The sequence below is a fragment of the Homalodisca vitripennis genome, chromosome 1 (assembly GCF_021130785.1).
Source record: "Homalodisca vitripennis isolate AUS2020 chromosome 1, UT_GWSS_2.1, whole genome shotgun sequence".
Lineage (NCBI taxonomy): Eukaryota > Metazoa > Arthropoda > Insecta > Hemiptera > Cicadellidae > Homalodisca > Homalodisca vitripennis.
In genome coordinates, this window is record NC_060207.1 from 146,973,728 (window position 1) to 146,991,587 (window position 17,860).

Consider the following 17,860-nt stretch of genomic DNA (forward strand, 5'->3'; position numbering starts at 1 on the left):
TCACATAGATTCAACCCTTTCCACCATAGCTACGTTACGTGTAGAAAACTAAGTCAAAAAGTCAAGTCAAAATATTTTTATTGTACATTCATCAAGAATTACAATATTGTCAATAAACAAATCATTTCAGCTTTAGTCAGATTGTAGGGGTTCTCCGTTGTTTTTGAAGAATTCGCTTATGCTGTAGAATGGTCTTCTCACTAGCCATGTCATCAATTCTCGTCTTAGCCGATCTCCAGTGAAGTCCTTCATGAATGCAGGTAAATGGTTTTGAAATCTGCAGCCGGCATAAGATGGTTTTTTCTCTAATAGGGTGGTGCGATGGACTGGCAAGTTATATCTTGAGCCATGACGAGTTTGGTAGGAGTGGAAGTCTCTGTTTTTTGGTGGTGTAAGTTTGTCCACATAGAGGATACTTTCTTGTATGTAAAGAGATACAATTGTCATGATCTCTAGGTCTTGGAATGCCTGACGACAGGTTTGACGTTGTTCAAGGTTCGCCAATGAGTGCACTGTGGAGCTAGGTTGCTCCACAGTGCTTACAGATTGTATCTAAACCATTGTAGTGCACTCAGTTGTACATCTAATGAGTCAATGAAAATACCTTTTCACCTGGATTATAATATATTTTGTAGTCTGGGTGATTAAGTTGAGGACTTCAGTATTTCAACAGTTTGTCTCAACCACTACAAATTTTCAAGATAGCCGCCATTCACATTATATTAAATTGACAATAATAGACTTCAAGCAAAAAATCAAAAAAATTATTAGAATGATTCTAAGGGCAATAGTGATCACTCAGTTAATTATGGGTATGAAAACAACCCCTTCATTACTTAACAAAGGAACTTCCTATCCTTAACTAACTCTCTATCCTTAACCATCTTCTTTAAGCAGTTAAAACAGTTTATTAATACATTTTTTGTTTTCAGGATATACTTTGGCTCTAACAATGTCTTTGGAGGACTAGATGAGTTGAATGTGAAAAACTCCGAAAAACTGAAACGCCTTGAAGAAAGTAACACAGATGCAATGATAGTCTTTATATCAGACATCTGGCTAGATCAACACAAGGTATTCGAGACAGTATTAGAGATATTTCCCCAATTGGCTGAACAATTTTTAACGTAATTAAAAAAGTATTAACATATTAATATATATATATATATGTATTAATATATATATATAATGTATTAATGTATTATATATATATATATATATATATATATATATATGTTAAACTTTATAAATGGCAATATCCTTATTTAATTTCAATAAACATTGAATCGCAAAAAGTACTTGCTCCGCCGGGAGTCGAACCCGGATCTCTCACTTGCCGGGTGAATGTGCTACCATTACACCACAGAGCGCTTACTTTTTCCGATTCAATTATTTTGTATTTGGCCGTATCTGTCACATATGCGTTTAAATAAGCATTACTTTATATATATATATATATATAATGTTCTAATGTTCTATAGATAGATAGATAGATAGACAATTTATTGGCCATTAATAATTTTCAATAAAATTACAATAGGCTTCGTCAAATATTAAGGCTTAAATTACTAGCCTAATCTAAAGTTAAAAATCCTTATGAACGATCTCACAGCTAAAATATTCATTAATATTATAGAAAGGTCTATTTTTTAGCCAAGAATACAATTTATTATTAAAAACTTGACATGGTAAAGTTTGAACAGCATAAGGTAACAAATTGAACATTTTAATGCCTAAGGTTGTATGGTAATTCATGGTTTTACCTAATCTAGCTCTATCTACATTTAACTTATCTTTATTTCTTGTATTATAGTGATGAACATCATTTCTTTTCAAAACCATGTGTGACTTTTTTCTTACATCTACTAATACCTCATAAATATACAGATTTATAACAGTTAAAGCACCAATATTTACAAACAAAGGTTTACAATGATCTAACACAGGTGCATCCGCTAAAATTCTCACAGCCTTCTTTTGGATTACTAGCACCTGATCAATGCCTGTACCATTACCCCAAATTATTAAACCATATCTAATAATACTTTCAAAAAATGCAAAGTAGGCCATTTTTATATACCTTTGTGATACTATTTTTTTTAAAATTACACAATAAGTAAATAACCCTAGATAATCTCTTGCATACATAATCAATGTGTTGTTTCCAAGATAGCCTGTTGTCCACTATTATCCCCAATAACTTAACAAAAACTTCAGATTCAAATATAGGCCTATTAATATTCTTAAGAGTTATTAACATTTGTTTTGTTTTTTTCTGCGTTTAAATAGAGACCATTTACATTAAACCAGTTAACAGTTTCATTCATTGTAGTCTCTACCAAGTTGTTTAAGTAAAGCAAATTTGTGTGACTATTTAACAAAGTGGTATCATCAGCATATATAGTAGTAAAACTAGAGACATTAAAACTTAAATCATTAATAAATATAATAAACAAAACAGGACCCAACACAGATCCCTGTGGCACACCTATATTTATATCAGCCACTTGGGAATAAGCTCCATTAACCATAACAACCTGTTTGCGATTTGCAAGATAGGACCTTAACATGTTCAAATTCTTTGCACGAAACCCATAGAATTCCAATTTGTTCACCAGTATATCAGGTCTAACACAATCAAATGCTTTGCTCAGATCACAAAGTGTGATCTGAGCCCAACAATTATTTTCCAAAGCTAAGAGAACATTATTTACAAGAGTATTTACAGCTTTAACCGTTGAACAATCAGTGCGGTAACCAAATTGACTAGAACTAAATAATTTGAGATTTTCAAAATGAATACATATTTGATGTTTAAGTAATTTCTCAATTACCTTAGACAAGATTGGTACACATGAGATAGGCCTATAATTATTCGGACAATCAAGTGAGCCATTTTTATACACAGGTACAACTTTTGAAAATTTTAAACATGTTGGAAAAATCCCTTCCAATACACAACAATTAATAGAATATGTCAAAGGCTCAATTATATAATCAATAACAGCCTTAATTAAAATACTACTCAATCCATACACATCTTTAGAATGGGAATTTTTTAGAGATAAAACAATTTTACGAACATCATCTACAGTGACAGGACAAAAAAACACACTCCTCAAATGGAGGCAATAACTTATTAAGACATTGATTTGCACTATTCACAGAACTTTTCACTTTGGCACTGATCTCTTCAATAGCTGTCACACAGTGTGAGTTGAATTCATCAGGCAGAATATTACTGGACCGACTGCGTAGGGTTTCCTTCCCCGATGCCTTGTTAATGATTGTCCATGCTGCTCTACATTTATTGACTGAATTTTCTATGTAATCTTCATTACTCTGTCTCTTTGCTTCTTTAATAGCCAGTCTATAGCGCCTTCTAAGAGTTCTCAGCAAGTTGAGTAAATTATCATTATTCGTTCTATTATAAATGTCATGACAACACAAAATTTGCTTTTTCATGTTCTCTAGCTCTGGGGATATACCAATTTAAATTTTGCTTTTTAGTTCTATTATTAGGTTTATTAATCTTTATCTCTTGCATTGGATGGCATTGATTAAAAATTTCTAAAAATGTATTATAAAACAAATCAAAAGTTTCTTCTGCTGTTAAGTTACAATTCTGAGGAGCAATAAAATTCCAATAAAATTCCTTATACCATGGCTGAATGATAAGTGGCCTTTAAATAAAGAAGGTAATTATACTTCATTCAATTTAGTAGTTCATCATTCAAAAGGTTACACTATATATCTTGTTATACCTTCGGTTTAAAATGAAAAAAGGAGTTACAATGGTTTAAACATTTCAAAGCATGACAAATAGATTTGATTTCTTAATACAGTAGAGTCCCGGTAATCCGAGGTGAATGGGACCAGAATGTACCTCGAATTGTGAAGAACTCGAATTATACGGAACACTTTGAGAAAAATTGGGTTATAATTAGAACTGAAGGCAAACAAAAGAAATATGCTTTTATTACAAATACCAGCATTAAGAAATTACTTACAGAGGTCCAAAGATGCAATGCTTACTTAAAAAAACTGTCTAGAGTTTTTTGTTTCACCACACTGCAGCGTTTACGGGCAGCCATGTCTCTCCACTGCCGAAGCAATAACGTGTCTGCCGCTGTCGCCTCTGCTTGCTGCTCTACGTAGCGCAGGGCCGCATCCAGTGCCACGTAGCCGTCGCTGTGAGTCATTGCCGGGCCTGTCTCCTCACTCCCGTCAGCTGTCATGTCTGTGACCATCTCAACTATGGTGTCGTCTGTTGTCTCTAACTGTTCGTCCCTACTCATCCACTCTCCAATATCAGTTTGATTTGTCCCATTGCAACCAGGAAGTCTGTTTATTAAATTTATTAACAGTAGATCGTCGTGATAAAATCTTTCTCACCTTCATTGATTTCATTGCGAAAGTACAATGCCTTTTCCTGTAAAATAGGTCCGGAAATAGGACAACCTTTGTTTCTTTGTTGACATAACCATAAAAATAGGGCCTCGCTAGTTTTTTCATACTCTGCTTTCTTCATAGACTTCCGCTCATTAGTACACTTTTCCGAGCACTTTTCTGATGCAAACTTTTCAATTTTATCGCGATTCCTTCGCCAGTCACCAACTGTCACTTCACCAACTCCGTACTCGGCAGCTAATTTTTTTAACGTTTCACCTTTATCAAGTCTTTAAGAGCTTCTAGTTTTGTTTTTATCGGTACAAACTTTCTTTTACTTTTTGAACTCATAGTTCACTGTACAATGAATACATAAACACTTCAGAAAATACTTTTTTACTAAAACTTAATGTATTTAGACAACAAGTACTGTACGTTGTAAATAACAGACGGGTAAGCGCACTGCGATCGTAATCTAGAACAACCGTACCGCAGTCGAACGTGATGAGCAACGGACTGATTTATTTTTAGACAATACGGGGTGCGATGTTCCGTGGCCTTGACAATAGGGTGGGGGTGGGGCGGTGCAAATGAATTGCCACTGATGAGTCAGGCTGCCGGCTTCTCCAAGTAGCCTAGCACTCAGTTTACAGACATGCGCTCGAGTGTGTTGTACAAATATGTCAATATCACATTTTATTTTTTTACATGTGTTGGCTCGGATTTAACGGAACCTCGGACTATCGAGACTCGAACTATCGGGACTGTACTGTATATCATATTAACCATATAGTCTTACAATGTATTATATTTTTTAGTTAACTAGAATGAAAACTAGAATATTCTAAATTTAAACAGTTTACTGCTACCAGTGATAATTTCAATAATTTTATTTGAATTAAGCCATATATATTACAAGTATTCTAACAAAATGCAGATTTTGTGAAAACAATTGTTGCTAAAACCCTTATGTGATCCATGACCTAGTTCTTGTTTTAAACAGGTTGTGGAGAAGCTGAAAGTGCTGTTTGCAGGATACGATGACTTCCCACCAACTGCTATGGTTCTAATGGGTAACTTCCTGTCCAGCAAGCAGGGCAGCCAACTGGCCAGTGTGCTCAAGGCCAAGATGAAGCTGTTGGCTGACCTGCTGGCACTGTACCCTAACTTGTTGGCTAACACTAAGTTCGTCATAGTTCCAGGCCCCGGAGACTGCCTTACTGCTAACATTCTACCCCGGTAATACAATAGTCCTTTGCTTATAAATTCTATTCCATTATGTTTAAGTGTAGATAAAATCATATTTTTGACATTTATTTTATATCTATGTGTACAGAAAATATTTAGCGTGCTTAGTGTTCTTAAATATGGTTTATGGCATGATTAGTTGGCCATAGGGACTTTTTAAAATTGTATTAAGGGCAGTTGAGGGAGAGGGAAGACAAAATATGATATGTTTACTTAGAACAAGAAAATGAGGAAATCTCTCATTGCACTTAGTCCTAAAGGACCTCTGGACTGTTTCCAGAGTGACAGGACATTCAGAGTAGGTAAGATTGGTGGTAGAGGTCACCTCTTGTCGAGATCCCATGAGATGGGATAACAGGTGTTATATCAGTCATGCCACCTTACAAGGCAAGCTGTGTGTGCCTTGTCTAGTTAAAGCAGCATTAAAAAAATTTTAACATTAAGAATGGTTAATAAACTTTAAATGAGACATAAAAGAATGGTTAATAAACTTTAAATGAGACATAAAAGAATGAATGATTAATATCTTCTCTTTTGCATTATATCTCTATAACCCTTTAGTATAACAACCTTACCCCACCCACTTGAACAATCCTCTGCAGCAAACTAGACCTACCCACTCTTTTCACCCCAATATCTCGACATTTGCAGTTAGTGATATGCCACTCCTGAAAATCCATTTCCTCAGGACAACCTTCTCCGGCAATGACTGAGCTCACATTGAAGCAATGAATTTGAAGTGATGCTGCAACCATTTTTAATGTAGGTGGCCTCATGCACTGCCACCGCATTACATTAACTAGAAGGATAACAAGATTTCGGATATTTTCCATCTTTATATGTTACAAAACACACATCACACCAGCACGAATGAAAGTGTTAGTATCCCACTTTTATGATCACTTGAGGATCAATGCATGTTACAACAAATTTTACTTTTATCACTCTTCAAATCTTTAAAGGCCTTAAATGCATCCTTTGATAAAGATAAAGTACAACTGACAAGAGGAATTATTTTATCTGAAAACCGAGGAATAAGAGATGCATAGTGAGAGAGAACATACCTAATCTTCCCAATGAAGCAATGTCCTTGAGAGGAGGTAGTTTTCTCAGAGGCTCCATCTGATTAGGACCTGGTTTAACATACCTATTGCTTAGCAATCAAGTACCCCAATAGAATGATAGATCTTAGACAAATAAAAGATTCCTCAGTACTTATAGTGGGGCTGTACTTTCGTGCTGTTTTCATAAATCTCTCTGCTCTTTTCAGATTTTGTCATGCTCATTTTGGTTTATTCCTTCATAGAGTGAAGTCATCTAAATAAGTTTGAAAAGCAGTGTAAATTCTGTCTTCCATCTTAATGGGCACCTGATGACAGTCAGACTGTAGATCGATAGGGCTAAGGGAAGTATAGTGAGCAACTTTGTTTATAGTATCTTCAATTCTGGGCAGAAGATAAGCATCTACTATTTGATTGTAAAAGAAAATCAATAACCATATTCCTATGGTTTTCATTCGAGACTACTAACACCTGCACTCACCATGGAGAATTACTTGGTTCGATTCATCTTCATTTAACAATCGAACAGTTTCATTTCTATTGACTTGATATAACCAAAAGAATGACTATGATTTTATGGTAACAGGTTTACAGTCAGGTTTAAGATTAGTAAATAATGAAGTAGTGTTCACAGCTGCAACTACTACACTAAAAACTGTCCGTGGATCTACTGCTACCAAACATCAATTCCACACTAATGTGTTTCTTCAACATATCATGCCCAATTATTACATCAGAACACTAGTGTGGCAAGTGATAAGACTTTTGTATCTATATTTATGTTTGAGTATGGCAAGATTTACTATACAATCACCTGTGATTTTTGAAGTGACTGACGTTGATGCAAATTATACTGTTCCAGTTGAAAGAAAAAATTGTAACCCAAGTTTTGTTGCTAGGTTCTCTTTTACTAAACTTACAGAATTTCCCATACCAGTCGGAGCAAAAACTGGTTTACCATTAACTATAGCTGGTACAGTGCTTTTTGCCAGACCACCTATTTAGAAGCAGCAATTCCAATAGCTAAACAAATATTTTTGAGAGCCGATATGGCATCATCGTACTTGCCACAATTACTCACCTATATCCAACAATATAAATCTTCAGTTTATCTAGTTCGGAGGTAGTAGGAACAATACTAGTTAAGTAGTTGAATGATCTGTGCTATTGAGCCCATTATTAAGGGGCAGTGGATAATTTTGAAACCTTTCCAGTTTAAGAATTCAAGCCATTTTAAAATTGATTAAATTGTAATATTAACAAACACAAAAACAATACATCATTACAAAATAAAAGAGATTTTTAGAAAGGTTTAATAAACTTTAAATAAGATATAAAAAATGACTGATTAATATCTTCTCTTTAGCATTTGATATCTACAACCCTTTAGTATAGTCCTTATCTTGTGAAATCAATAATTATAGCCTATACCTGGGAACCATCAGAATGTACCTAGCTCCTGAACAATAGATTCTAATAAGGGCGTTACCAAAAATAAAACTGAGAAAAGGTAGATGAAGTGATAGAAAATACTATTTCAAAATTATAAAAGATCGATTTTAAAAATTATACTATTTTTTATGATAATCATATTATAAAACTGTTATTTTCATCAATTAACATGTTCCTAAAATTAATTATAATAATTAAAATAAATTACTTTATAATTTTCTAAAATATGAGTATTCAATGGAGTTTACTCATCAGTTGTATTTCATCACTTACATAATTTTATTTAGTATGGAGAAAGCATAGCTTCTTTTACTTCTAGTTCTTCTATATTTTAGGTAACACTGTGCTACTTTATTTTTTTTTCTTTTTAAGATACCTATAAATAAAAAAAACTTTATTGGAATATTTTTAAACTTCAAAATTTAATATGGTATGCACTGTATCCATACGGCTATATTGCAGTATGGATACAGTGCATACCAATAGTCACAGTTTTCTTATATCTTAGAAACTTTGGTTATACGTTTAATTTTTACACTAATTATTGATTGAATAGTACATATTTACTACACCAATATAAATTTAACTTTTATCCATATCTATTTAACTTTTAAACAATTTATAAGTTAAATTGTTTAAAAAATATAAAGTACTAAAAATTGATGCTCTGGGGAAATATTTAATGGCCAAGCATATTCTGCATATCTGATGTCCCCTACTCATAACTTTACTTATCCTAAGTATCCAGTCACTCCAGAAGTAGAGCAAAGATCCTTGCAGAAGTAAGTGTAATAGGGGATCTTTCATCTTTTTGTCCTAAGTAAAAGAAAGAACAGGAAATGAAACTTTTATTCAATAGTAAAACCCGAAATCTAAGATGAAATTGAAGAGTGAGTATGAAGGAGATGTAACATTCCCAAATAGTTTAAGTATCACTAATCAGAAATGAAGTTAATGAATGACCTGAATAAGTTCTGGGATTCAAAAGGTTCTTAATAGATTACCAGTCAAATCTTAACAGGCAGAAATTCAACAAGAATGCTCTGCTGCTCCACAAAAATGCCCCTGTCCCATATCAAATGTTTCACACAGTTCATAGTATAAGATTCAAAGAATTGAAACATTCAGATTGGTTTTATTTAGCCTCAAGTGAATTCCTTTGCACAAATCTAAGAAGAACATCAGGGAAAACACTTTTAAAACAAAGACGATAAAACAGCCATTTTAAAAACACGTTTAAAAAAATCTAAATAATTATTTCTGTGTGTATTGTTACATTTAAGAGTTAAGTTTAACACGTTAACAGCAGTAGATGCTTTGTGGTGCACATACACATTGAGGATATTCAGTCTATTTCAGTATAGACAAGCAGTGAAGATGTTAACTACATGTATTATAGCTGGACAGTTATTATTTTTTTTTGTCCTGAGGAAAAAGTACAGTTTGTCCCCGCGCTTAGTCCTAAAAGGGCCTTTGCGCCCTCCCTTACTTAAATTTGAGTCCGAGGCTTTTGCAGAAGCCTATATCAGATTTGAGAGTTCCTGTTCTCTGATATCCTTGGGGCTGAGGAGATATGCTCCCAGGAATCTTTTCCGTGTTTCTAAGATGGCAGGACAATCTAACCAAATATGCTCTGATGATTCCTCATCTTCTCCACAGAGTCTACATTCATCAGTCTAAGGCGCACCCTCATAAAATGTTTCCTTAGAGGGCCATGTCCTGTCAACACCCCTAATATCATTAGTTATTTCTCTTGCTCTACTAACCTAGTGCAAAGTTCAGATTATGTTCAATGTGAGTCTACATTGTATGGGTTTTGTATAAGAATTTCCTGTTTTTTGCGTCATTCTTGTTTGTATATTTTTATTTATAAATTCTTAATAAATTAATTTTTTATTTTTGGTTATTTTTTTTTTGAAATGTCTAAGTGTGGTGTTTGTGATGCTAAGATCAATCCTACAAAAACCAAACTGGCTTGTGGTGATTGTAAGGTGGATTTTCATGGCTCTTGCTTGAAAATGAGTAAGGCCGACATAGAATGTATTTCTTCAGGTGATCTTGTGTGGAGATGTGTTTTCATGCCAAGCAACAAGGAGGAAGAGCATGAGATTGGACACCCAGAGTACAAAGGAGGGAGGAATAACCTTGGAAGATCTTTTGAAAGTGGTTAATGAAATAAGAGACATTTAAAAAAGAAGCGAATCGGAGATGTCAATAGGGCTTATGAAAATCTTAATGACAAAATAGATGACAACACAAAAATGCTAGCTGATCAAAATACCAAGTTGGAAGGATATTTAAAAGTCATGGAAAGCCTGACACTGGAAAATGTGCAATTGAAGAAAAAAGTTGCTGCTCTTGAAAAATCGTGTAGAAGAAATGGAACAATATTCCAGAAGTAATTGTGTAGAGATACACGGGATTCCAGAGGAGAAGACAGAGAATGTTGTGAGTGTGGTGAAGGAGGTTGGAAAGGCGCTGGACATGCCCATCACGGACTCCATGATTGATGCCTGTCACCGACTGGGGAGGAGATCAGGACCGAACAACCAACCTGCAGCCATCATCGTCAAGTTTGTGAGAGACGTCTTGACAAAGAAGAGTTAATGAAAAAACGGACGGTCAAGAAGAATTTCTCTACACGGCACATCAACATGACTATGGACAGCCAAATTTATATAAACGAGTCACTGTCACCAGCAAGAAGAAGACTTTTTGTCATGGCCCGGGAGGCAAAGAAGACGAAGAACTTTAAGTATTTGTGGGTCCGAAATGGCAAGATACTTATGAGACGAGATGATGGACAGCCAGTGATACATGTAACATGCCAGGATGACTTTAGTAAAGTTGTAAAAGTTAAAAACAAATTAGTAAATTTTAAGTCAGTTAAGTTTAAAGATTGTTTTTTTCTATAATATTTATTTTAGGCCTAAACTCCCTTTTTTGAAAGGAAAAATAAATCATACAATTAACTATGTTATTGTTTTGAAAAATCTTGGTTTTATTAGACTTAAATTATAGTGTTCTTGTAATCAGTGCTTTAAAATTGTATTTTTATATATTATAACTTAAAAAAATTGGTTCACACTCAATCATGTAGTTTAACTAATACTTTTTGAAATAATACATCAAAATATTCGTAGCTTAAGACAGAACTTTGAACTTTTTTTTGATAGAATTTAAAAAAATATGAATAAACTTCCTGAAATCATAATATTAATCAGAGATATGGATCAATAGCAATGAGAGTCAGTTTTATGAAAATTGAGAATTATAACTTAAATATAAATTGCAATGAAGAGTACAGAGCTGGTGGAGTAGTAGTTTATGTAAGTAAGGTGTTACAAATAAAAGACAAAGGAGCCAATAATTTTTTGTAACTGCTGATATTTTAAAAATTACATTTAAATTTTTTTAATGAAATTTTTTACCATTTTTGCTTTATATAGAACTCACAGTCATACTAAAGAAGAATTTATAGACGAATTAGAAACATATATTAATTTTAACAATAATTTAATAAGTTTAAAAAATGTTTTTTTAATAGAGATATCAATATAAATTTATTAGAAAATGCTAAGTAGTTGATGATTATAATATTCTTTTGGCAAGAAAATGGTTTTACTAGTCTAGTTTCAGGAACCAACAAGATTAACAGAGTTTTCTAAAACATGCATAGATCATGTTTTTGCTAAGATATCAGACTATAATAGAACTGATATAAAGACAGAAGTGATTGACTTAGATATAACAGATCATTGTTTAGTGAAGGTCATTGTGATGGTGCAGATGGAGGGGGTGGAGGGGCTTCCACAGCTGACTCCACCTGCTTATCGCATAGATTACGCTGCCCCTGAACCTCTTACTTGATAACGTTGACTGGACTGAAGTGTATTGTGAAGAGAATGCCTCTATTGCTTTTGATATTTTCCATACAATTCTCACAAATTGTATAGATAAAAGTAAAAAACAAATTATTCCAAGGAGAAGCATTAAAAAAAGGTTAAAACCTTGGATAAATAATTATATCTGTATAAAAATCAAAACTAGAAATAAACTTTATAAAAATCTTAAAAAACATCCACAGAATGAAACTCTAAAAAATTATTATGTTACATATAAAAATAAGCTTAGGACAGAAATCAGGGATTTAAAAAATACATTTTATAAAAATAAATTAATAAACTGTAATAGAAAATTCAGATAAGCTTTGGAAAGTTATAAATGAAATCACGGGTCCAATGCAGATCAAAAGAAAAATGTTCAGAAATTGTTAATAACGGAATAATTATTAAAGACAAAAAAGCTATTGCAAGTGAATTTAATAATTATTTTTTAAATATTACTGAAAATCTAAAATTTAAACAGAGAGAAACCCAACAATTTTCAAAATTTATGTTTTTAAAAATATATTTAATAACGAGTTTCAACTAAAATTCCATGTTTGTAGATTATGTAAGTAAACAAGATGTAATAAATGTTATAAAAATCCTTTAAGAAATGGTATATCTCCAGGAAATGAACGGGATAAGTTTCCCTTTATGATTAAAAACATCTATCTGAAATTAGTTAATGTTTTGTCTTATTTAATAAATCTTAGTTTTGAAACAGGGCTTTTTCCAGAAAAACTTAAAGAAGCAGTTGTAACAACACCGATTCATAAGGGAGGACAGGCAAATTTATGTAGTAAATTATCGTCCTATTAGTTTACTTTAAACTTTTTCTAAAGTTTTTTGAGAAAATAATGAAGAAAAAATTAGTTGCTTATTTGGATAAAATAAAGTTTTTTAGTAAAAATCAGTTTGGTTACAGAGATTCACTGAGTACAGAAGAATGCCCTATTAAATTTTTTTTGTCTGAAATTTTTTAATGGTTTAAATACAGAAAATTATACAGCAGGGATTATTTTTAGACATAAGAAAGGCCTTCGACACTGTTGATCATAAAATTTTGTTGAATAAGCTTTTGAAAATTGGAATAAGAGGAAATATTTACAAAAGGTTTGAAAGTTATTTGCTAAATAGGAAACAATGTGTGAAAACTGAGGACTTGTTTAAGTGAAATGAAGGTTATTCACCAAGGGGTACCACAGGGCCTCAGTACTAGTGCTATCCTTTTTCTAATATTTATTAATGATTTTTTGCAATGCTAAATTTAAAGGGAAATTAACTTCATTTGCTGATGATACAGCCCTGTGTTACACAGAAAAAAATATAAATTCAGTTGAAGATAAAATAAATTTTTGACCTTAAAGCAATTCAGTGGTGGTTTTCAGAGAATCCACATGTTATTAAACGTAGACAAAACAAAGTATATGATATTTAGTTTAAGAAAAGAGTTTAATTTTAGCAATCCAGTAATTTATAAATGTATTAAGTGTCTATGTGAAAATAAAATTTGTCATGAAGCATGTAAGGAAAGTTGGGAGAGTTAACACTCATAAAATATCTTGGAATGTTGCTGGATCAAGAGTTAAAATGGAAAGTACATAATCTCATCACTAAAAAATAAACTTAGGCAATACAATTAGGTATTTCTCTTTTTTCTAAAAGGGATATGTGATAAAAATACTTTTAAAATGCTTTATTATTCGCTAGTTCAAAGCAGAATAGAGTATGGTTTGGTCTTTTGGTGCGGTACCTATGATTCAAATATTTACCCAATTACATGATACAAAAGTTCTTTATACGCCTGATTTCAAATAAGAGTAAATATGAAACAACACGTCCAATATTTAGTTCTCTTAATATTTTACCTTTAAAAAATTTGTTTATATATAAGGTTTTTAAAGCTATATTTATAACAGAAGTGGACACACACAACAATACAATAATTACAAATGCATATTAAGAAATCCAAATCAAGCATTGTTACTGAAACCATATACCTCTTTTTTTACAAAAATTTTCAACTTTATAGCTCCAAGAATTTATCATAAAAATCCCCCCCATTCTTAAAGCAATCAAAAGGTAAGAATACCTTCTTAAAACGTCTGAAACAGTGGCTTAATGGAATTTGAAGATGTAAACTTTCTTTTAAATATACAAACGTAGTATTTAGGTTTTTTCTAAATAAGTTAATTTTTTTTATTTAACTGTTAATTAGATTCTTTTATATATTGCTGTATATAAGTTGTATAAGCTATCTTTAATTTATAAGCTTTTTAGACTCATGAAATCTTTTGTTTTAGCACTAGAAGATTACTTTTTATTATATGTCTAATGTCTCTGAGAGCTGATATTTATTTTTGTTTATTTCTATTTTTAGCAATGGAGCCTCTAAACAGGTTTTTTTACCTTAGAGGTCCTAAATTTTCACTTTTGATTTAATATAAATACTTGTATGTAATATGCAATAATTTCTCTGGTACTTATTAATATTTTTTTGTTGTTGTTTAGTTCCTACATTAAATGTAAATGTGACTAAGATTTTTTGTAGTCATTCCTGGCATGATGCTCTATTATTCTTAGTGCTAGCTATGCTCTCTTTTATTGTTTTCATTTTGTAATTTCTGTTTTCTAAGAATCTTTTTACTGTACAAGTATTTATTTTTGTAAAAAAAATTATGTACAAAAGAAGTGAAAATAAATTATTCTTATTCTTATTCTTATTCTTATATCCTCCTTACTCTGATCCAAAGAGCTACCCACCCTTTAACGTAAGGAGAGATAAACATTTTGGATAGTCTTAATCCTAAGGCTCTACCCAATTAATGTTTCTTATCCTCTTTTCCCAATCTTTGACAAGAGCTTGGCTGTTGGAGAAAGCTATCCCGCAACCTGTCTCAGGTCCCACCATTATGGACTCCGCTCCTTTTTTTGGCGAGGATGTCTGCTTTTTCATTTCCATGAATGCCCTCATGACCCGACTGCTTTCAAATCAAACAGGTACAAAGGTGCATTTAGTGGAGCCTGACTATCAGAAAGTATCAAGTATTTTAATCCTTTTGCCCTAATTTGTATGAGTCTTCTGGAGCATGAGTCTATTGCCATAACTTCCGCTTGAAAGACTGTGGCATGTTTTCCCAGGGGCACTGCCATGTTAACTCCTGATTTATATATTCCGTATCCTACCCTAGAATCAAGGCTTGAACCATCTTTGTAAAACTTCAGGACTCCTTTTGTAGGGTAGGCCTCCTTTTTAATCCATTTCTCCCTTCCATCGATAGACAGTATATGGGTTTTCAAAGGAGTATTTCTTAACCATTGCATCTGACACATTGGTTAGCATTTCAGCCTCAGGAAATTCCTGCATTATCTTCATGTAACCTTCTTAAGAGGTAGTATTTTGTTCCTAGAAGCTTCATTGCACTTAGAGCGACTATTCTCATCACCTCCTGCCCCAGAGGCCGCTTCAATTGCTAGTGTTGGGCAGGAGCTCATTGCTCCTGTAATGCTTAAGCAAGCTAGCCTTTGAAGACTCTGTAGCCTTTTAGCAGCTGTTCTTGTTCTACTTTCGGCCACCACACTAAGGCAGCATATGTGACCATCGGTTTTATTATAGTTTCGTAGATCCAGTATATCATTTTGGGTTTCAATCCCCATTTAAATCCAAATAGTCTCTTACAGGTCCCAAGGGCCATTGTCGCTTTGGATATTCTGTTCTCAATATGTGAGTTCCAAGTAAGCCTCTCATCTAGGATTATACCCAGATATTTCACTTCCTTTGTATGGTTTATTCTGATTCCTTCCAGGACAGGTTGTGTAAGCTGGAACTTTATTTTCCTGGTAAAGGTCTACAGATAGGTTGATAGCATAGTAGCCTTGTTCCCTTCTTCTCTGCTTTGCTAAGAAGATCATCTACCACCATCGCTCACAGGAGAAAAGACAGAACTCCCCCCTGGGGGCAGCCTTTCCGGGCCGTGATTGCGGCAGATTCGTCTCCGTATTTTGCCTTTACTTGTCTGCCTTTTAAGAGGGCTTTTGACTACATCTGAGAGAACTCCAAAACATTCCATAGCAGTCTTTATAGATTGATATGCAACTCTGTTGAAAGCTCCTTCAATGTCCATAAAGACGCTGACTAGGGCTTCCTTTTCGTTTAAGGTGTTCGCCGCTTCCACTAAGCTGGAGCGGTGGTAGTTGATTTATCTTCTATATAAGCGTATTGAGTGAGACTAAGTGGGTGAACTGGAAAAATTTCATCCCTAATGTGTCCGTTTATTATTTTTTCAATAGTTTTCACCATGAAGAAGGTTAAGCTTATAGGTCTGTACGAGTTGGGTTGAGTCAGTTCCCTGTCTTTTTTCCACACGAACACCACCAGTGCTGTCCTCGAGTTTTTAAAAATATATCCTAAGGCGTAACTGCTTCTGAAAAGAATGATTAGAGTATTTAATAGGATGTCCAGCCTCTCTTGAAGAAGGGCTGGAAAAACTCGCATGTGCCCCAGGAGATTTAAATGGCTTGAATGATCTTATTGCCCATTTAATTCTTTTGTGTGCGAACAGTCTTTTAGACCGCTGTCTGGCTTTTGCAACTTCTCGACTGAATCTCCCCTCGACTTGAGAATAAATATCCTCATTTTGAGTCAAGTGAGCCCCCGGAAAGTGCACCTCCAGAAGCAGTTCTAAGGTCTCCTTCCTGTTCACTCCAAGGTCTCCGTTGGCCTTTACTAAGGGCCCCATTGGGTTAGTGTGATCAGTTTGGAGAGTTTTTTGAAGCCTGGCAGTCTCTTGTAGGCTGTTTATATTTTTGCAGAAATTTCTCCAGGTTCTTCTTTTGTTCTTTCTTAGTTCTCTTTTATATTTGTTTTGGGTGTGTAGATAAGGGATCCAATCATCTGTCCTTTTTGCCATTTGAATAATTTCCTAGTTTTATTTCTTAGTGTCTCTAGCCTCCCAGTCCACCACGGCACATCTTTCTTTAGCCTGTTTTGTCTGAGAGGGCAGTTTTTCTCTTAGGCCTTTGTTATAGCTTGTTCAACTAATTGTGCATACCTTTCTAAGTCAAGTTCATTTTTCTGGAAGAGTTCTATTTCTTCCAACTCTTCGGCTAGGGACACTCGGTATCCCCTCCAGTTGGTAGATTTAGGGACCCTGTGGGTCACGTTTTTCTCCCCTATCTCCTCTATGTCGAACCTAATAGAACAGTGGTCCGATAGTGAGGCCTCCTTTGACACGTGCCACCTTACAATATTTATGTTTTTGAGTCCTGTGGATAGGGTTATGTCTAGAACTTATTGTCTAGTTCCCGTAATAAAGGTGGGACTGGACCCTCTATTTTCTAAAACTAAATCATTACAGAACATAAACTGTAGGAGTTCCTCACCTTTTGGGTTTATGTTTGTGCTTCCCCAGTAGGTATGGTGAGCATTGCAGTCACAGCCGAGAATGAGGGCTGAACCTCTATCTCTGCATCTCTGCAGTAGTCTTTCTATTTCTTTTGGTGTGCAGTTTGTTGATGGGTTGGGGAAGTAGGCCGAGGCTATGGTAACCTCTTTCACCCCTTGCTGTGATGCCACATTCACAGTGCCGCCACAAGATCCCTTGTTATCAGATCTGTAATAGGAAAGGCTGTTATATGTTTTGAAATTAGGACACATGTTCTGGGATTTTCAATTGATCGATCATATATGAGATTACCAACCTGAGTTGACAATCCTCTGATGCAACCTCTGTTGATCCAAGGTTCCTGGATTAGGGTGATATCCAGGCCTGTTGAGATAAACCTCCTACCCAAGATGTTGGTTGCACCCTTAGCATGGTGAAG

At 34.0% G+C, this 17,860-nt stretch overlaps 1 protein-coding gene across 2 annotated transcripts in view; it reads left to right on the top strand.

The window, feature by feature from the left end:
• The window catches only part of LOC124373482 (DNA polymerase epsilon subunit 2), a 54,732-nt gene that overhangs the window by 21,115 nt on the left and 15,757 nt on the right, over positions 1-17,860 (top strand). For both annotated transcript variants that reach the window (XM_046831851.1, XM_046831855.1), the window contains 2 exons: positions 933-1,074; positions 5,393-5,628. In XM_046831851.1, coding sequence (XP_046687807.1) covers positions 933-1,074; positions 5,393-5,628 — 378 coding nt within the window. The remainder of the gene's footprint in view (positions 1-932; positions 1,075-5,392; positions 5,629-17,860) is intronic.